Source organism: Pelodiscus sinensis, chromosome 5, assembly GCF_052426305.1.
Source record: "Pelodiscus sinensis isolate ZL-2025 chromosome 5, ASM5242630v1, whole genome shotgun sequence".
NCBI lineage: Eukaryota > Metazoa > Chordata > Testudines > Trionychidae > Pelodiscus > Pelodiscus sinensis.
Window position 1 is genome coordinate 65,766,772 of NC_143056.1, and position 22,148 is coordinate 65,788,919.

A 22,148-nucleotide genomic window follows, 5' to 3' on the forward strand; every position below is an offset into this window, starting at 1 on the left:
CTGAAGAGCTGAATTTTACTACTCAGCACCATTAAAATATTTAGGTGTCTACCAAGTTACAAGTCTAACTTTAGGCATCCAGATTTGAAAACATAGGCCTTTGTGTTCAAAACGCTATTAATATCCTTACCATCTCATGGCGGTACTTAAAATATTAGAGAAAGGTTAAATAACTTGCCTAAGTAACATGGCAACTCTAGTAAGGCAGTCCAGAACAGGAGGGTATCTGGATTCCAGCCCTTAGGTAAGTTCACAATCTTTATTTCTCAACTGAAAGCACGCACACATGCACACACTCTTTCTGCTCATTCCATACAACAGCTATTACAGTTGATAGATTAAATCCTTCTAAATATTCAGGGAAGGAATTAATTCCATTCAGAATTAAGAATTATGACAGACACTATCTTAGTACAAATAATTTTTATTTTTTCCTTTTTGTTTTGCTTTATAAAGTTCCATTAATATGTTCACAGCTTTGCACCAACATGAATAAGGAAAGGCCAAGTCATTCTGTGCACATGATTTACACAGCTCTACTTATGTATGAAATACTTAAAAGCCACATTGTTTTATCCCACTTTCATTCTTCCAAAGACAAGGTTTAACACTGGTGGTAAAATGAAGTTGGAAAAGGTGGCAGGAACATATTAAAAACAAAACAACCCCCTCCCCACACACACTTTACCTGCATAGTTTGCTCTTTATTTTTACTAATAAATATTTTATAAACAATAGCGAAACAAATTTCAATCATCTGGTTTGCCTGCAATTTGGGACTATCTAGACCATGTCCAGGCAATAGTACCATACATATCTGAAAACATCTTAAATTTTGTTTTTGTGTTTTTAAGTTATGAAAAGAAAGTCATTCTGTCATGACCACAGAATTATCCACAGGAATCCAAGGTTTGCTAGAACCTGATTTACACTTATACATTTTACTGTTCTTTGTTTACTTTGATCCAGCAGATTTGCAGTGTGAAGATCTGCAAATGTGCACAAAAAAAACCAAACTTTGCAGCCAAACGTATGCTGATAAGTAACAAGCTTTGACAACAAATTTTGTTCATCATCATCTTATATTTTAACCACACATTTTTGAAGTCTTCATTTTAAATACTTGTCACAAGAACGTAAACAGAAGCTGGGGTATTTAATGCATTCTTGTATCCATGAATCAAAAAGGTTTTCTTTTGTCATGGGTGGGAGAATCCCCCATCTACCTACAAAATACCTCTTGAGGACTAAAGCTCAAAGTAAGGCCTCTTTGCAGAGCGTGGAGAAAAATACTAAACCATCACTAACTAGCTACCATTTCTTAAAGGCCTGCAATTGGGAGAAGAAAAGATGACTGAAAAGCAGCAGCGTCGATAATATAGTTACCAATTCAATTGTTGTTTTCTGAGAACAAATAAGATGTAATTTGGGAGATAGCTATGAAGAACACTTTTGGGAGATATTCCATGTACTCCCTCCTCCTTGGAGTTAGAGGGGGAATAGATGAACTTCATGTGGAATTCCCAGGTTTTTTTTTTAAAGAAAGATTATATGTTGTGTGATACAAACCTTATTTCCTATGTCACCACAATACTATCACGTTCTGAGCACTTACATCCATTAAGCATAGGCATGGCATAAACAAAATATCAGTAAAGTGTGTACGCATGCGCAAATGGTGCTATGTACCTCAACTAGGACATCATATATTAGGTATACACCATCCACAGCTCTTAACCAATACATAAGAAAAAAAAAAAGTAGAGGAGAGTGGGGTTTTATTTTTATAACTTTCCATACAAGAAAAAAAACAGTCTGAAACCTGCTTCATATGTGTTGTGTTGCTTTCCTAGAGATATCTACTTTTAACTCAATATTCCCCTTTCCCAAAACAATTTCCAGTTCTTCAAGTGGAAGGATGCCAGATGTCAGACTCTTATGTGGGTTCAGGGAAGGGGGAGCAAGTTTGCCTAATAACTCTGATTTTAAATGTAAAGATCTATTGAAAAAATTCATTTACAAACTTCTGTCCCTGCAATTTTATTAGTGCTTGGAAGAACCAAGTGGTCATTAATGAATACCACCCAGAGTTCCCATTGAACTAGGTGACCCAAAACTCATAGGCCCAGATTCAAATGTCCCTGAACTTGGCAGAAGTTCAGATCCTTAAAGATAGTTTTGTGAGTTAGGGCTCCCTTAATGGAAATTTGCTGTGATGCAGCAAAGTGGTATGACAGTTTCTTCTGAACCTCAAAACTAAATACAGACAATTTATGAATATGCTGCTAAAAACTTCTTTAAAGCTCATCCGGCTACATAAATTCCTCTGTCCACCACTAATTCTAATATTTATCAACATCTGTTTCTTTGTAAGCTACCAAACACAGGCACCCAGATGGGAATCACAGTTACTTCTCTCCCGGTAGAATAGAAGGCTACATTTCATCAGTTCCAACTACCCTGGAAGAATAGTTTTAAAAAGTTAACCAAAGAAAAATATTTCAGAGGTCTTGAAATGAATTAAAAAGAGTAGGAAATCTTTAGATGAGACATCTCCCACCTAATTACTTATAGGGTTTTGGGAGGGTCGTTATTTAGTCAGGAACACAAATGAAAAAAGTGCAAGAACTGCATGTCTTGCAACACTTAATAGAGCAAAAAGGACATACACATTCTTGCAAACACACTCAAAGGTTTCCTAACATATGAAACTGGGAAAAAATGAGAAGTACCACAAGTAACAAAATGCACATGCATAGGCATGTGTGCACACATCAGTCCTCAAAATGATACAAACACTCCACTCTGCAACCTTGTCCTTAATACACATGGCTCTGTACCTTCACTTCAAATCACATTCTATGAAGAATATCTTAAAAAAATTCACATTGTTTCTCCCACATCTTTGCATGTCCCCTTCCCATTGTGTGAAAGCTCCTGAATGTCAGTTGTTTAGGAGCTGCTTTTAAGCCTTCCACAATCTTCTGTTTTAAGGTTTTCATCAATCTTAAACTACTTTCACTGTAAAAGGAGTTGCCAAAAAATCCCACCACACACACACATTACACTGCTCAGAGAGCATCTTGAATTAGACTGGCACTCCATCCATAGGCCACAGCAAAAATGTCAAGTCCCCAGTGCAAGTCACTGCTTTTCTTTGGAGAACTCTTTTCAAAACAGAAAAACATAGCAATACATTAAGAACCTATTTGTCTTAGAGCCATAAAGATCTCTACAGCTCAGGAAATAAGGTGAGCACTTCATTCCATTTCTAAAGTTAGAGAGATACAAGAAAAATATTGATTTTGTGTAACTACAGAGTTTTTCACCCCTCTGCCAGACACAACATAAAAGGGATGAACTTAAGAAACTCAATCCACTCAATACATCTTTGATTTAGCAGCAGGCTAGAGTATACAGAGGGCTTCTCTCAATCACTTCAGTGGACAAAAAGGTTTCTCTATTACCAAACACTAAGGCTATAACATTAAATAATTGATATTAGGAACATTTAAATCTTGACTCCAGTAACAGAAGAGATACCACCAGACAAAATTCTAAGCATATTCAACCTCTTTGGCATGTTCTGGACTCATCTATGAAAATAACAGTTTCTGACACCAAGTTCTTGCCTTCTGTGAACATCTGAGCCAGAATTAAAATGGAAAGTAAGAGCTCTTACTAGAACAGGAGGGAAAGCTCACCCTTTGCTACCTTCACTTAGTCTCATGACCTAAAAGATGCATGGGAGAAAGGGGGACAGGGAGGGACCAATCTCACAAACAGCCTTTTTTATTTTGCAGTTCTTGCTGGACAAATGAGATTTCAGTCCACCTCAGGAATAAGTAAGGAGCAAATCAGACCACTAGAAAGAATAAGCATGGCCTTCCCTTTATGACAGTTTCTCAGTGGTATCTTAAAAGCATTTGTAGAATTAAATCTTCTACAGATGATATGCACTTGGTACCCTCAGCTTCTGCTTAAGATCTTGGACTCCAAATTCCTGCTCCACACACAGTAGCTCTTTTTTTGCACACTTCCATGATAAACTTGAGTGACTGAACCTGGTGTAGCCCATGTCAATTTACAATGGAAACAGAGCAATACCAAAATGGCTTTGTTCAGAGATGTGGTTGCTCAATAAACCTCCTTTCCATAAAGAGACATGATTGCAGTACCAGTCAACAAAATTCTGTGTAAAAATAAGAATCTCAGCTAAAATAAGTCATCAATTCTGCCAAAATTAGCTACCAAAAAATCAGGAATCATCAGCTCTAGTGTTTTATCAAGACAGTTGTGGTTGTTAAAATGCAAAATACAAAGCTGGCATTACTCTGTGTACTGTCTGCCACAAAGGTCTCTACTTGTCTTTTAATGTGCTATGAAGGAAGAAGGCTGGTTACTTTGCTGTTGCAACAAAAAAAAAATATCATCTCTGCCCTCACTACAAATCTCCTTAGAAAATGTAAGGTGTAGGACAGTGAAATCCAATCACTGCACTTTTTATCAGAGCAACCTTTAAACAAAGAATAAAAATGTCAAAACATAAATTGCAGTTAACATTAAAAAAGGAACCACTTTATTCCTGTTTCCCATTAAAATACTATATAGTTTTATGAGGATAGCCAAAATTTGTACTGGAAATTGAGTGTTAACCTTCTGTGGAACTAGTGTCTTTCTAGTTAGAAATGTTTTATTAAAATTGGCTAAAAAATGAAAGTATGTGTGGGATTTAAATACAACATGAAACAGACAGGTGAACACTACTCGCCTTCGTTAAATCCTTTCACATTTGAAGGTGAGTGTGAATGCCAGCACAGTTTTATTTCAATCAGAGTATCTATCCTTCTGAATGCCCAATTGTAGATACACAGAATGCACTTACTCAAATGGGCAGACAAGCAGAGATGTTCATAGCGTCTTCTGATGAATAAAAACTGGACAAAAATCTTCTGTTTGGTCTGAGTGTTAATGGGCTGCTCCCATTTCTACAGAGTTGCATGTGATGTGCAGACTCTGTAGGAAGGCAGGTAGGCCTCACTCCCTTTTTCCATTCCAAGGAGGAAAAGAAGGAGAAAAGAGGACAGGGTAAGAGGTTGATGATGTATGGAATAGTTCTGATGTATAAAATTACTTCCCAATATGGGAGGTGAAAAGCTTCATGAGTCAATTCTGCTGTCATCCTTGGCGTGTCTTTCAATATGTCCTGCAGCATCCTGGGAAGAGAGGAACATAGAACAAGTCATTAAAGAACTAGTATAAAGGATTCTAAAAGCCTCAGTGCACCGCATTCTGGATACATTAAGAAATCACTGGCAATTCGTATCAAATGTACCTAGAAAACAAGACATGAATAAGTACAATATAAAGCATCCCATCTCCCACACACGCCCTCCATGCCAGACAGGATGTATTTCTTGTGAGACATCCAAAATCAGTGCTTTAGAATACCATTTAAGAGGCACAGCCTCATTTCTTGGTGAGAATAGAGTTGTTTTCTTAAATCTGCACAATATTCAATTCTATAGTTGGGATTCTAGTTTAATGCTTCAGGCTAGTTTCTTTGTTACCTAATCCAGGATCCTAAAGAACCTCTTTCTTGTGAATGGCAGCCCGTATGAGTTCTCTCTTGATAGCAGTAGGGCACAAAGACTGATCCTAAAGTCCTCCTCGCCCTCTTTTCCCTCTCTCTCTCTTTTTTAATATAAAGACAAAAGGCCCATTTGCAATTATAATTATTATTATTTATCAACCAAGAAAGGGTAAGGGAAAAAGGAAAGACAACTGCACTTTAGACATTGTTGCTAATAGACTTCAATCGCTTCCTTTGACCACACTGGACCAAAAATTTCTGATCAAGAGAACTATGGTAAACACCATTATAAAACACAAGCTAAAAGCTTCTGGGGGGAAATTTAACTAGTAAGACTCTCAGATAATCCATGTCCATACTATTTAGGGGAAAATTAGTAGAATGCTACTAGCAACTGCTAATTTAAACACTATACAATTCACAATTCTGATTAGTCACCAAGAGGAATGGAAGATCTAGTGATACACCATGGGGATCAGCTTTGTTGTATTTATCATGTTCACTAGGATGATATATTGAAGAAGGTCACTTGTTAGGCACTGTATAAATATGTAATAGACATGATTCTAGCCTCAAATATCTTACAGCAGAATTAAAGATGCAACAGGGGAACAAAGAGAATGAGGGAGGGAGAATGAGGGTAATGGAGGGGATCCTCAAGGAATCCATTTTAAAGCACTTGGAAGAGAGGAAGGTGATCAAGAATAGTCAGCATGGATTCATGAAGGGCAAGTCCTGCCTGACCAATCTGATTAGCTTCTATGAGGAGGTAACTGGCTCTGTGGATATGGGGAAGTCAGTGGATGTGATATATCTTGACTTTAGCAAGGCTTTTGATACGATCTCCTACAATATTCTTACCAGCAAGTTAAGGGAATGTGGATTGGATAAATGGACAGTAAGATGGATAGAAAGCTGGCTGGAAGGTCGGGCCCAGCGGGTAGTGATCAACGGCTCGATGTCAGGATGGCGGTCAGTTTCTAGCGGAGCGCCCCAAGGTTTGGTTCTGGGACCGGTTTTGTTCAACATCTTTATTAATGACCTGGATAAAGGGGATGGATTGCATGCCCAGCAAGTTTGCGGATGACAGTAAGCTAAGGGAAGAAGTAGATATGCTGGAGGGCAGGGATAGAGTCCACAGTGACTTAGACAAATTGGAGGATTGGTTCACAAGAAATATGATGAGATTCAACAAGGACAAGTGTAGAGTCCTGCACTTGGGACGGAAGAATTGTTATAGGCTGGGGACCAACTGGTTAAGTAGCAGTTCTGTAGAAAAGGACCTGGGGGTTACAGTGGATGAGAAGCTGGATATGAGTCAACAGTGTGCCCTTGTAGCCAAGAAGGCTAATGGCATATGAGGTTGCATTAAGAGAACCATTGCCAGTCGATCCAGAGATGTGATTATTCCTCTTTACTTGGCTCTGGTGAGGCCACATCTGGAGTACTGTGTCCAGTTCCGGGCCCCTAATTACAAGAAGGATGTGGATGCATTGGAGAGGGTCCAGCGGAGGAAAACCAAAATGATTAGGGGGCTGGAGCATAAGACCTATGAGGAGAGGCTGAGGGACTTGGGTCTATTCAGTCTGCAGAAGAGAAGAGTGAGGGAGGATTTGATAGCAGCCTTCAACTTCCTGAAGGGAGGTTCCAAAGAGGCTAGAGAAAGGCTGTTCACAGTAGTGACGGATGGCAGAACAAGGAACAATGGTCTCAAGTTGCGGTGGGAGAGGTCCATGTTGGATATTAGGAAAAACTATTTCACTAGGAGGTGGTGAAGCACAGCAATGGGTTACCTAGGGAAGTAATAGAGTCTCCATCCCTAGAGGTTTATAAGTCTTGGATTGACAAAGCCCTGGCTGGGTTGATTTAATTGGGATTGGTCCTTCCTTGGGCAGGGGGCTGGACTTGATGGCCTTCTAGAGTCTCTTCCAGCTCTATGGTTCTATAATTCTATGAACTATAAGATTACAAATACTAGTTACATTCGTAGCTTGATAGCCATGAATACTTTTAGAGGCCATTTCCCTTCCCATTTCTGAAGTATAAGATATAAAAAGTACATCAGTACATCTCAATGGACATGTAGCAATTATCAGTTTTCCCATAACTAATCGGGGTTGCCTTCTGCCACCCCTGCTCATGTCGAAAGGTATGCAGTTCAGTGAATAATCCCATCTTTTTTATTAAAAGAGTGAGGAAGTGGCAGAATCTGGCCCTATGAATATATATTCCTTCTCATCTCCAAACTACAGCTTAATTTAGAATATTGAGATTTGCTCTTGGTGGGCTATTTTCACTATATGTAGATTTTAGAAGATTAGTTAAAGACTATTATTCTGCTTTTCAGTCATCAGACAAACCTCCTTTCATTGCGCACTTTTATAGAAGTCAACAAAAAGAAGGTAGACTAACAGCTTTACCTCCCTAGAATAAGAATGGCTTTACTGATAAATATGCAAGATCTTCCTTCGTACTTTAGTTCAGGTAATGTAAGACTCTCATACTATCTCTGTGAAACGAAAATCTCAGTTCTCCCAGTTGTGCTAATATCAACTCAGAAATCTCTTTGCATCATCTGTATTTTATTTGTTAAACCCAGCTATGACCATTTTAGGACCATTCAATGAAAGATTTTGCTCCCTCAGAACTGAGAAAAACAACATTCAGGAAAAATAAATATTATTTTCCACTTATAAAACTTGAAAATAATGGAATCAAGATGCAGTTAAAAAGGCAATACTTACGCTTTTCTTTAAAAAAGCAAATTTCCATTCCTAGGCACAAGTACAGTTAGCCTCTTTAAATGTTTGGAAAATGACAACCACTATCAGCAACAAACTGTGTATCTTATTTTACACGGTTTCAGAATGACCACATGACTCAGAACAGACTAAAGCTGTATTGTGAATGATGTGTTAAGGATCAAGTCCAGCTGGACTTGCTTATATCAATACTTTTACTCAATTCAATTCAACTGTCTGCATGTCTGAAGCTAGCAGGATTTGACCATGAATAGGCAAGTCCCCCAACTATGGTAACAGAGCACATGCTTTATATCTAAGATTCTGTCACTCAATATATATTTTCTTACTCTGCTTTTTTCCCCTTCCCACTATACAAATGCAATTTCTTCACCACATACCTGCTTGGAACCTTTCTTGGAAGTAAAGAAGGCATCACAGTTCTTCCAGCGACATTTTAAGGTCTGAAAATGTGGGTTGGTGTGATCGGTCAGCAAGTGTTGTTTCAGATGATCCACAACTCCAAATATCAATGAACATCCATGCCACTGGTGGGAGAATGTATTGTAATAAGCAGGGGGAGGGAAGAGGGTAGTGAGGGAAAAGACGAAGTGAAGAAGTTAGATAATGCTCTTATCCCAGCTGCTGCCAAACAATTTTCCACCAAAAGTTGTCTGGCACACACTGCCTCCACATTTCATACTCTCTCATACCGAACTACAGGGGCAATGTCTCCAGACTACTTTGGGAGGCTATGGAAACTTCTTCACTGATATTTTCAAAATGAGTGACAATAGTTCAGCCACAATCACACCACCTTGGCAGAGAGCTAGACAAGATGACCCTTGTTGTCATTTCAAATGGTATGATTCTATTAGAATAAGTTTTAGGGAGAAATAAAATTGGTGCAACAGACACATAAGGCTCTGTGCTGTCTTTTCTAGTTAAGCTAAGTCTAGAACAAATGGCTCTCAATGGAGCATTACAGCCATTAAACTTGCCAGCATGAACATGTATCAGCAAGGAAAGTGAACATTTCTAGCATAGAAATGCACATATTTAGGAAGCCAGAAAACTAGGAGGTAAGGGGTTTTTGTTTTTTAACAAAGCAAAATTTATATGCAAAACTAATATCACTAAGATTAGAAGAACTGTTTCTGTATACAGAGGGTGCAGTAGAAGTTTTCTGTTTTAGAAGTTGGCACTTGCCACCAACTCAGTTGAAACAGTTAATGTAAGTGAAGAATTTTTTTTAAAAAATGATCACTTATCTACCTCAACACAGAGCACCTACCATATATTACAGGGATCCTGCAAGGCAGCTGCTCCCAGAGTTTAAACTATTTTCATGATGGAATTTAAAAGATGTGTGACTGGTTAAATTGAAAGAGTGTTCTAAAAATATCATGCAAATGAATCTGTTCAAGCCTCTGATTTCTGTCCCAACACAGGAGATTGATCCAGAAATAATAATAATTAAAAAAAGGATAAAGAGCCAAACACTAGAAATGCTTTGTTCCTTACCCAGCAACGGTAATTTTGCATCAGGTTAAGCCGCACAGCTTGGACGCTGCCATCATAGCAGCCAGTGTAGATCTGTGAAGATAAGTTAATGAGGAAAAAAAAAAAGACATTTTTAAAGAGATAAATAAGCAAAACGACAAAGCATGAAACATATAAAGTGGAAAGCCTATGCTTAAGGCTTCTAAATTTGAAATACTTCTTAGTTGCAACATTTATGATTTAAAAATACTGTTTTTTAAACAAAGTCATTCAGAGACTTTTGAGTCAGATGCTCTGCTGAATACCTGTAATATGCCGAGAACCAGAATGAGAAAGTACTCTCCCATTTCCATATTCAAACTAAATGCAAAACAATTCGCTTTTTGTTGTTTAGAGTCTAAATTGGATTGTAAAAATCCTTTCAATTTTAGTAGTGATTAACAGGGAAGTTAAATTATTCTTCCACCTGACAGAGTTCCTATAAGACATTTCCAGGAGTTAGCCATTGAGATACTGGCTTACAGACCATGTAGAAGTCTGTTGTTTCTGATCTCTAATAATCTGCAGTAAACTGATGGCTAAAGGTTCAGTTTTGTAGTTCTGCGGAAATATGAAGCTAACAGCTCAGGTGCATCTGACGAAGTGGTTCTTTGCCCACGAAAGCTTATGTTCCTACACTTCAGTTAGGGTACGTCTAGACTACATGCCTCTGTCACCAGAGGCATGTAGATTAGGCTACCCGACATAGGAAAACAGCTGATCAGCTGTTTGTCGGCTCAGCGCGGCAGCCATGTAAATTTAAATGAAGCGGCAATTATTTAAATCGCCGCTTCATTTTCCTATGTCGGGTAGCCTAATCTACATGCCTCTGGTGACAGAGGCATGTAGTCTAGACGTACCCTTAGTCTATAAGGTGCCACAGGACTCTTTGCCGCTAGCTCAGAAGCTGACACATTGTTTCTTATTTCCACTATCGGAAGAGATCAAATATTTATGTACTGCATGGAAGAGACTACATTCTAGTGTTCAAACAAATATAGAAGAGTAAGAAAATGTCCATTGTATAGCATACTTTACTGACACCTGAACTGAGGCTTCATTTGTATTTAGATGCTTAAGGCTAATACTGGATCATCTCATGTCTGTAGCTCTCTGAGCCAGACATATGGCATTAATTTCATTTCCATGGTGTGCATTGTTACTATAATCAAAACAGTGAAAATATCAAAACCCTAAATTGTAACTCTTTCAGCGTGTCCTGCTTCAGACATTGTCTCTAGCAGCTATATGATAAGCCTTAGAAATACAGTGTAGCATAAATCTTGGACCACCGTCACACAGCTTGGGCACAGTTAAATCTCAACTTCAGCCCCATGAGAAGTGGAGCTAAGAAAAAATATAATTTTCTCTTACTGCAGTGCTTCTCAGTTTTCCTACACTTCACTCTTTTGTTATTACAATTTTAAAATTCAGAAGTATTAAGCACTTTCCATTTTAGCTCTCAATTTTTAGGAACAAGTTTTCAGCTGCACATTCGTAAGAATTTTTAAGGGCATTCAGCTTAAGCAGGCAAGCATTCATACCTTGGTATGTACTAGAAACCTTAATTCTCATGTACATTAGGGTATTTGTATATACAAATCAGTAAAAAATGTTGCAAGCACTTCAGCATGTGTTAATTTGAAAGTGTGGTCCTGAACGTTGGAAGTGGTTAGTGAAATCCTACTAAGTCTAATCATATACTGTAGCTGCTAGAGAAAATGTCTGAAACAGGACAGTTACACCTAAAGCATCATTTTAGGGTCTGAAAACTAACTTTCGATTATAGTAACAATGCACACTATGAAGATGAAACAAACTAATGTCTGGCTAACAGAGAGCTACATTCATGAGATGATACAATATTAGCAAATCAGACAGTTCAATTTCCCCAACACAATTTAGCATCCGAGTTACATTCCAGAATTGCTACATTGCTATAGTTACCTTGATATATAATTAATATAGAAATGCTGTTTATCATTATTTTTCTTTTGACTGCCATTTTAAATGGTCCTCTCTTTAGTAGAAAGTCAGGAAAGTTAAAATAATTAAAATTATCTACCTCAGATATCAATAAAATCTGGAATCAACACCACCATCACCCATTCAAGCAGTTAACAAACAAGACTTCTATTTTAGATCCAAGAAAGGATAATTACCATGCTCTTATGAATAGTCATACACATGATCATATCTGAGTGTCCTCCGTAGACTTGCAAACGGTCATGAGACTTGGTAAGAAAAGAAACAAATAGTCAAGCATTTAATAGTTTGACATTGTGCAGGCATTTTTTTTGTTGGCTTCCATAATCAATGGTGATTTTTTTAAAAGAGTTAGGAGACTCACTATTAAATGAGACTTGTAAAATCCTTGTGTGCACCACATCCTACAATCACATTGTACTATCTACTATGAATTTCTTAGTTAGTGGAAAGGATCCCATCATTTTTCCTCACTCGGCTCTTTCAGGGCTATTGAAAGGCTGGACTCGACTCCCTTAAGAACCAGTTAACACCACTAATCACTTGGAGGGATTGTTTAGAAAGCATTTGTTCTTCAGGAGCTACGGATATTGCTTCACTAATCTTCCCAGCTCTCGCCAAGTCAGCACACAAAATACTATGAGAATCCAATTTGTTTTCTTGTAGGGATAACATATTAATGTATTAAAAATGTGATTCCCCCAAATGGAAGTGACTCCCCATAATTTGTTCCCCACAACTTAAAGTATTTAGATTTATTATTAATTCTTCTTACTTATTATTATTTGTTAAGATTGTTAAATGTTTAGATTTATTATTATTATTGCCCCCTTTAGAAAATAATGTATTAGGTAATATAACTTAGAACTGTTAAAAATATAATCCTATGTAACCAGATACAGCCCCCCCCTCTGTGCTCCAGGGCATGCTCAAGCTTGTGCAAGGGGCTGCTTGAAATTGACATTGCAGAGATACATTGTAACAATGCATTGTCAAGCCATTAACTCTGCTATGGGAGCCAAGCCCTGTAATTGACTAAGGCCATTGTTACTTAATTCAGGCCTGTTCTCTTTAAAACATTGTAACTTTATTCAGCACTCAGAGAATGTTTTAAGCAATACCACCCAGAAACTTTCTGTAACTACAACTCTGATATATGTAAAGTTATTATTATACAAAAACATTGTATGGGAAACATTAAGGAATGTATGTAAGAGAGAGAGAGTGCTTGGATGATGAGTGAATGGTTCTAAGAGGTGCCAGCCTGAGAATACAGCAACAAAGGGCTGAAGAAGGCGTCAGGTGCCAGTGCAACCAAAAGGTGTCAAGTGGAGAAACTGGAGGTCCACCCGATGAGATCACTGATGAGCACCTGGCAGCCACCCTGGAGACATCAGCATGATACAGCAATTTCCATAGACTGGCATAGGAAGAAATTCCTATAAGAACTGGACTAAAAAACTATGGAATCAGAGTCCAAGGTTCTGCTGCCAGCCTACCAGGAGCTTCAGATGCGCATCTGATCAGGACTTCGCTCCCCACTACCATCACTTGTGTACAGAGTACCTGGCCAGTATCCTGTCACAAGCAACTTCCAGGCTGGTAACTATACACAGAACCTGAATGAATGGATGTATGAATGAATGGTTTATATATATATATATAAGTGTATAAGGGTTAAGTAGTGTTAGGAATAAGTAGTTAAACAACGTTGTTTGCTTCTATCTTTTCTTTATTTTTTATTATCTTTACAATAAATGTGGCTTTTTGCCTTATCCCCCTCATAAGATCCTGCTTGCTTTTATTTGGTACAACATTCTGCATGAGAGTACTGACCATTAGGTAGAGGATATTAAGCTGATCTAGTTTACATAGACAAAGTACATGTCACTCGACCTTTACAAGAGAAGAAAACGAATTGTTCAGAATTATATGTAAAAACTTCATTGTCTTTTATAGTTAAAATGAGAGCAACAGAGAACCAGCCTGGCACATGCAAGTTGATTATCTACAACTCTACAGTTTATTAGTAAAGGAGAAGGATGAGAATTTTAAGTAGCAGAAGAGAGAGGGGCTGGAAGTTAGAAAGTAAAGATGATTAGTGTGGCCAAGTCTACTGAAGGAGGGTGGGGAGGAAGTAGCAGTTGTCTTAGGGCCAGTGATTCAAAAGAACCTGGGGCTCCCCCAGGCCCTTTAAATCACCACCAGAGTGCCGTGCACCATGCTCTGGATGCTCTGAGTGCTGGCAGAAGGCTGGGGAGGCAGCACTGAGGGCTGGCTGCCTCCTGACCTGCCTATTATGGGAGCAGGGAGTTGGATGCCTACCCACCTTGCCTGGGGGCCCGGCAATTCTCTTGGCCTCTCTGAATATGGTTTTTTACTCTGGATCTTTTGTAATGTATAAAAAATGGAATAGATAAATGATGTTCAACAAGATAACTTATTTTCTTACTTGCAGCTCATAAACACGGACGAATTTATCCAAGCAGGCAGTCACCATCACCTTCCCTAGGATGTTCACAACAGTCACAGCATGATTATGGCCTTTATAGATTCGTACCAACTCTCCTGTCTGTGCCAAGACAAGGAAGAAAGAACACCCATTAAATCATAAGAACGGCCATACTGAGTGAGACCAAAGGTCCATCTAGCCCATTATTCTATCTTTGACAGCAGCCAATGCCAGATGTCCCAGAGGAAATGAACAGAACAGGTAATTATCTAGTGATCCATTCCCTGCTCCTTCCCAGCTTCTAACAGAGGCTAAGGACACTATCCTGGCACATCGTGGTTATTAGCCATTGATGGGCCAATCCTTTGAACCCTGTTGATGTCCTGGCCTTCACAACATCCTCTGGCAAGGAGTTCCACCGGCTGACTGAATTGTGTGAAGAAACACTTCGTTTTTTTTAAACCTGCTGCCTAATAGTTTCCTTTGGAGACCTCCTAATTCTTGTGTTATGAGAAGGAGCAATTAGTACTTCTTTATCTACTTGCACAGCAGCAGCGAAACCCCCTCCCCAGGACCCAGGCCAGCAGGCACTGCTGGCCCTGCTCCCAGAGAAGCTTCACTGCGGACTCAAGACCTCAACATGGGTAACTGTTTAACCACTGAGATTTTCAGAGGTTACACGGTTGCCCTATTACATGATTTTTAACATCCCTAACCACAACCCCTGGTAAGGTTTTCCAATGGTTAATTATTCACTGTAGAAAACACACGCCTTATTTTAGTCTAAATTAGTCTAGCTTCTACTTTGAGCCACTGGATCTTGTAATATAGTTGTCTGCGACAGTGAAGAACTCTGTTCCATATGTAGGTACTTATAGGCTGTGAGCAAGTCACCCCTTATCTATATTTAGCTTATCAAAGAGAAGGTTAACTCCTTGAATCTCTCATTATAAGGCATGTTTTCCAATCCACTGAATTTTTGTGGCTCTTCTCTTAACCCTCTCCAATTTTTCTATAGCTTGTGAATGAAAGGTGTGCTTTGAGTTCCCCAGACAATAAGGTACTATACAACACAGTGTAAGAGTCACCATATCCTCTTAGGCATATAGACTTGCAAAGAAATTCTCATAGCTTTTATCAACTCAACAGTAAAAGCTATTTAGGGATTCAAAAGTTTGAATAACTTACATGTATATTGTGGGCATGGACAGATTGATCACTGGAGCCACTGAACACCAAATCGTTCACAACCTTTTTAAGAGGACAAAAATAACAGTTTTGACTTACGTATCATTTAGCATGTGAGTGAAACCACAAGTGCACACTATGGGAATAAGGATCTGCTTAAAACAGCAATATAGTATTTCAAAAGGAATTATTGCCTTCACAAATACTTCCTCCTGTACTGTCTACCCTTCTAGTCTTTTAATCTTGTTTGCCCAAAAGGCAAACGGTGACATTTCTATACATTACATATATATCTCCACAAATATTAAAATTTTTATTTAAAAAGAACCAACCCACATACTGAACAAAGACAGTTGTGTATTTGAGTCAAATAAAATGTTTAATTGTAAAATCTATTGTTTTCTTTAGAAGTTGGGGACCAACAAAATCTATTATGAACAGGACAATGAAACTCGCTCAGTACAACTACATTAAGCATCAGATTGTTTAAGTAGCAAATGGGCTTCTGTGACAGGTCTGTACCCTTATGTCCATCCCTTTTATAAAGGATATCAATTTTGTACAAAATATGCCTTATGAGGCATCATTTGAAAATTCAATTTGCTGATAATTCTTGCCCTGGTAAAATGTGTATGACAACATTGTGTATGTAATGTTATAAGATTCTACAGTATATTAGAGACATATTCCAATTTGCAATATAAAGCCACAAATCAGTTCCTCAGAAACAAAAAGGCAAACACTTCAGCCAGGTGTCAACAAGATCAAATGGATTACCAACTGCTCACATGACCATTCTTTGCAGGAAAAAGGATGTAAGCAAGAAATTTACAACTGAGTGTTCCCGTCTCCACTGGTAAGAAACGGTAAGAAAGAGGAACAGCTGCCCCAAGAGATTCCCCCCTTTCTGTCTGCCCGTGGCATAAGCAACACCTGAAGGACAAGGACAGTAACACGGAACTGGGGGAGGAATTGTTGCCAAGGGAAATCCAGCCAGAAAGACTGCTGAAGCATATGTGGTGAGAGACCTCTGCTTTGGATTCATTTATCCTGTTAAAAAGTAAAATGCAACTAACTTATTTTCTTGTAAAGATTTCTTACCTTTATGTCTAATTACTTGTAAATCACTTAAAATGTATCTTTCAGTATATTAAGCTTGTTGTTGTTTTAGTTAAAGCAGATGCAGAAAACATGCACTATGCTTTATATTAGAGTGGGCACATTATTATTGATCATTAAAGGCATAAAAGAACTTGTACCATTTTTCCATATACTTGAAGTGGTGCAACACTATTAGGATGGATGCAGTTATACCAGTACAGCTATTCCCATATAGGAAAAATAATGAGCTACACCAATCCTTTTTTTTTTTTTAAAATATAAAATCAGAGGGGTAGCTGTGGTAGTCTGTAACTGTAAAAAAAAATCACAAGCATTCTTGCAGCACCTTAGAGACTAATAAATTTATTAGTTCATGAGCTTTCACGGGTAAAACCCACTTCATCAGATGAGCTGGAGTGCAAATTACAGAATTTGGGGTACACACACACACACACACACACACACACACACACACACACACACAAACACAAACACACACACAGCAAAAGCAGTTACCTGGCAATTGTATGACCGGTGTTAATGAAGCTAATTAAGTCAGGGTGTAAGTGACTCATTCACAGCATTTTACGTGGAGATGTTAACAACAAAAGCGAGCAAACTGCCCTTTTAGTGCATTAACCAGTTAAGATCTTTATTCAAGATCTATTTATTAAGATAATCATTTACACTAGCCTAAGGCAGCTTTCCACTGGTATAATTCGCATCCATACTAGGATAAGAAATGATTCAGCACAAATATTTCCTTCGCAAAAGTCATATTTTTAACCAAAATTAGTTATACCAGTATAAACTTCATAGAGTTACTTCCCAAGGTACTTGCCTTCATACAGAGTATTGTTTTGCTATGACCTTCAAGAGTTCGGAGAAGCAGTCCATTTCGAGCATCCCGCACACTGATAGTACAGTCATAGGATCCTACTATCAACAACCTTCGTGCTCCTTCCTGAGCTGTGGCTAGACAGCTGACGGCTCTAGGGCCATGGCATTCAAAGGTATCAATTTGTTTATTGTTCTGTAAAATAAAGAAGTTAAAAGACTGAAAGGAATTTAGACCACCGAGTCCATCCTCCTTCCAGGGTACAATTGAGGTATATTTGATATTACTCTTGTACATACCTAAAACAGCCCAAGAGGTATAACTACCACTACTAATAGTGATGGAACACTATTTAAGATTAAAATATAATCTAAATATTTAAAGCAAATTCTTCGTTCACTCTGATATAAATTAGGAATACTTAAAGTATCATAACTGAGTTAGTTTTGAATAACAAATTTAGTCAGTCTCTTTCAAGTGAGTTGTGCTTACAATTTGACTGGTAGCAAGAAATGGTAATTCTTCACTAGTAGAAAAACAGAATTGCTAGATGAGGCATATGAACTTATATATTTCATTATTTAACTACCACAGATTATGAATTGTGTTTCTTCACGTTTAGTATGTGAGAATTCTGTGAAGATAATTTGAGTTTCTCTGGCATAATACTTCTGCTCGAGCCCTCTTTTTAGATCCCCTTGCAACATTCACTTATTTTGCTAGGATAGTTTTGAGCAGTAACCCTGGAGTCAATCTAAGCAAGTAAAGGGTTACGTTTGTATTTTTATTTAAAACACTGTGGCCTCATGATTAGCCATCTTCATCACCCGCAAAAGTTTAACCCAAGGGAGCCTTGCAGCAGGAAAGGGAATTCCTATGAGGATACAAGGGACAGATGGAAGGAGGAGAAGGGGAGAAAGTTCATTGAGGGACATATAAATATTTAAACAGAAAATGACAACTAATTTATATTAAAAAATCAGGTATGTATAGCAAGAAGATTCAAGAGACAAAAATGTAACTGAAAGCAGGAAATGGGTGGAGAGGAAAAAAAGAATGGTATCTGCTAACCCTGTTTTGATAAGAGTTGACATGCCAGTTTTCAAATACACTAACCTTTATGGTGAAAGTGACCACATTGCCATTGGCCAGGCCTGCATACAGGATTCGCCATCTACTATGCAGACAGAGCACCCGGTCATCCAATTTAAATTGCTCCATGCGCTCTCTGGTCTGACAAGAAACACATTATTAAAGCTTTTGTTATTAATGGAAAAATTAGGGAACTATTTTTAGATAACTTGGAAAAGTTGAAATGTCATTTGTCTTGCCTATGCATTTGTGTTGGTTCTAATAGTTACAACTTTTAGTAAATACATAAACACACACAAGCTAACGGTGTGAACTAACTGTCAGAGGCTCCCCTAACAGGCTTAGTTAATTATTTAAATCCCCATGGGGGAGTGGCCAGCTGGTATCTTTTCCACAGATCAATGATCCAAAACAATTTGTCCATAGGAAGCAGACACATTCCTTCAAAATCAAGGAGCACCATCACTGTCAATTTCAACAGCACAGAACTTCCTTTCATTGATCTCTGGCACAGGTTAGGTTAAGCAGCTCTCTTCCAGCTTGCTCCTTTGCCTCTGGTGAGGCAACTTCCTTCCTCAGAACACTATTGACTCCCATGAGGAGAGCTGTATTGTCTATACTCCCACATGAAATGCACATTTAATAGAATACCGAGGAAGTCAGAAAAAAACAAAAACCACAGTAATTTAACTCAGATGTACACTTTCAAGTAGGGATGTAAAATGTCAGTTAATTGAATAGTCGAGTACCCTCATGAATTCTTATCAGTTAGTAGACTACTATATAATCCCTGGGGGCAGGGCCGGCAGCTGTGCGGGGTGCCAGGCAGGAGCTAGTCCACAAGGGGAACCAGTTTAAAAAACAGCTCCTCTTGCGGTCTGGCTGCTTTTCGCCCTGTGCTGCTGCCTCTGATAAAGACGCAGGAGTGTGGGGTGTCAGCAGCCCCTTTCTGGGGGGGAAGGGAGTCTGAGCTTCCAGACCTTGTGCGAACCAGAACTGAGCCAGGCTGCCTGCCCACTCGGCTCCTAATACACTTTAAACACAGAGCCACAGCAGAGGTAGGTCCCGGACCTGGCATGAGCCAGGCTGGCTAGCCTGCTAAAAAGTTTACTGGTGGGGGGGGGATGGGACAACAAACCCAGTGCCAGGTCTGCCCACATGTCTATCTTAATGACACCACCATTGCAGGACCCAACCATATCAGCTATGCCATCAAAGGCTCATTCACATGCACATCTACTACAGGCAGTCCCCGGGTTACATACAAGAGAGGGACTACAGGTTTGTTCTTAAGTTGAATTTGAATGTAAGTCGGAACTGGCTCCAGATTCAGCCACTGCTGCTGAAACTGACCAGGGGCTGACTACAGGAAGCTGGAGGCAGAATTGCTCTGCCCCCAGCTTCCTGGAATCAGCCACTGATCAGTTTCAACAGCGGCTGAATCTTAGCCTGGGACAGAACAGCTGGGCTGCCAGGTAGGTCCCTGCAGGACCAACCCAGCAGCACCCCAGCTGCTCTACCCCAGGGTCCACAACAAAAGCCTAGTCTGCTGGGGGGGGGGGGTGCACTAGCTGTACCCCCCCCCCCCAGCAGACCAGGGACACGGGGAGCAAAGCCTCAGAGGCGTGGGACCCCTCCGCCTCCCCGGCTTTGCTCCAGGTGTCCCTGGTCTGCTGGAGACAGTCCCCAGCAGACCAGGGACACCCGGAGCTGCTTTTCTCGCCCCGGAGGTCGAGGTGGCGGGACCGCTGTGCTCTGGGCGGTCCCGCTGCTTGCAAGCTCCGGGGCGAGAAAGCCCCGTTTGTAAGTGCGGAAGTCGGATCCGCGTAACTCGGGGACTGCCTGTAATGTAATATATGCCATGTGCCAACAAAGCCCCTCTGCCATGTACATCAGACAAACCAGACTGTCTCTTGGCAAAAGAATAAATGGATACAAATCAGACATTAAAAATGGCAACATAAAAAACCAGAAAGGGAGCACTTCAACCTTCCTGGACACAGTTTCTGACTTGCTAATTGCCATTCTCAGACAAAAAACCAGACTGCAATAAGAAACTGCTGAGCTGGAATTCATATGCAAATTTGATACCCTGAAACAAGGTTTAAAATAGACACATGGAATGGTTCTCACATTATAATAGGTAATTTCCCAATCAGGTACTCTCACCTTCTCATCATTGAGAGTGATAAGCCACAGTCACTCTGATTTAATTACCATTGATGTTATCCTCCTATCTCTGTATCCCTTCCTTTTCTGTTTTCTTTCCTCTTTAGCATCTCAAGAAGTGAGTTGTATCTCACAAAAGCTTATGCCTTAATGTCCTACTAAATTTATTAGTCTTTAAAGTGCCCCTGGACTCCTTGTTTTTGCTGAAACAGACTAATGCAGCTACTCCTCTGAAACCTGACATCTCACAGTTCATTAGGGCAATAAACCGGACATCAAATAGTATACTGCCCTTCTACAACATAAGATACTGATCTAACTACTGACATTTATATATGAAATCTGCCAGTTTAAGTGATTTGTAAAATTAATAATTGTCTCATTTTCCAAAGCCTGTACAATTAACACTCAATGCATCAGAGAACTTGATTTAAAAGAAAATACAAAAAGAGTATATTTTTAAAACTCAAAACATTTCTGAAGTAGTTTCTGCAACCATGTAGCACACCAAATATGTTAATGTGGTAATATTTTTATTGGCACTTGTTTGGGATAATTTGAAATGACTAAGGGCACATCTATACAGTAAAACTCCATTGGTCCAGCATCCAATGCTCCTGCACTCCTGATGGTCCGGCACCATCGGGAACCCGGAAGTGCTCCGGGCAGCCAGACAATTGGAGCTGCTCTGCGCCCGACTTCCCGGATTCAGCCGCTGCTGAAACTGACCAGCAGCTGAATCAGGGAAGCCGGGTAGAGCAGCTACAGTGCTGCTGGGTTGGTCCCGTAGAGCTGCCCCTCGGGGCTGCAAGACCAACCTGGCAGTACCCCAGCTGCTCTTGGGGACACCTGGGGCAGAGCCTCAGCTGCTCTGCCCCAGGTGTCTCCGATTCAGCCACTGCTGAAACTGACCAGCGGCTGATTCCGGGAAGCCGGGGGCACTGGTCAGACGCTGCTCTGTCCCAGGCGTCCCCAAGAGCAGCTGGGGTGCTGGAAGACTGGTCCCGTAGTACCGCCCCTCGACGCTGCGGGACCAACCCGGCAGCACCCCAGCTGCTCTATCCCAGGCATCCCCAAGAGCAGCTGGGGTGCTGCTGGGTTGATCTCGCAGCACCGAGGGGAGGTGCTACCGGACCAACCTGGCAGCACTCCAGCTGCTTTGCCCCAGGCGTCCCGGATTCAGCCGCTGCTGAAACTGACCAGCAGCAGCTGAATCGGGGACGCCTGGGGCAGAGCCGGACTATCAACAGGGGGGGGCTACGACGGGTCTGGAGTGGCATCCCCCCCACCGCACCCCAGACTCCTCATAGCCCCCTCTTCCGATAGTCCAGCATATCTAATAATCCAGCACCACCTGGGTCTTAAAGATGCCAGATTATCGTAAATTTACTGTACTTACGACTGAAGCTCCAGAGGTCGATCTTCTTTCGTTCGATTTAGTAGGTC

The 22,148-nt window shown here is 40.0% G+C and overlaps 1 protein-coding gene across 3 annotated transcripts in view; it reads right to left on the reverse strand.

Annotated features, from left to right (window-relative positions):
• Positions 1-408: 408 nt before the first annotated feature.
• The window catches only part of ZNF106 (zinc finger protein 106), an 82,687-nt gene continuing 60,947 nt past the window's right edge, over positions 409-22,148 (reverse strand). For all 3 annotated transcript variants that reach the window (XM_075927230.2, XM_075927229.2, XM_075927231.2), the window contains 8 exons: positions 18,558-18,674; positions 17,445-17,636; positions 15,503-15,565; positions 14,315-14,434; positions 12,039-12,110; positions 9,859-9,930; positions 8,736-8,882; positions 409-5,216 (listed from right to left, as the gene is read on the reverse strand). In XM_075927230.2, coding sequence (XP_075783345.2) covers positions 5,160-5,216; positions 8,736-8,882; positions 9,859-9,930; positions 12,039-12,110; positions 14,315-14,434; positions 15,503-15,565; positions 17,445-17,636; positions 18,558-18,674 — 840 coding nt within the window. In that variant the 3' untranslated portion in view covers positions 409-5,159. The remainder of the gene's footprint in view (positions 5,217-8,735; positions 8,883-9,858; positions 9,931-12,038; positions 12,111-14,314; positions 14,435-15,502; positions 15,566-17,444; positions 17,637-18,557; positions 18,675-22,148) is intronic.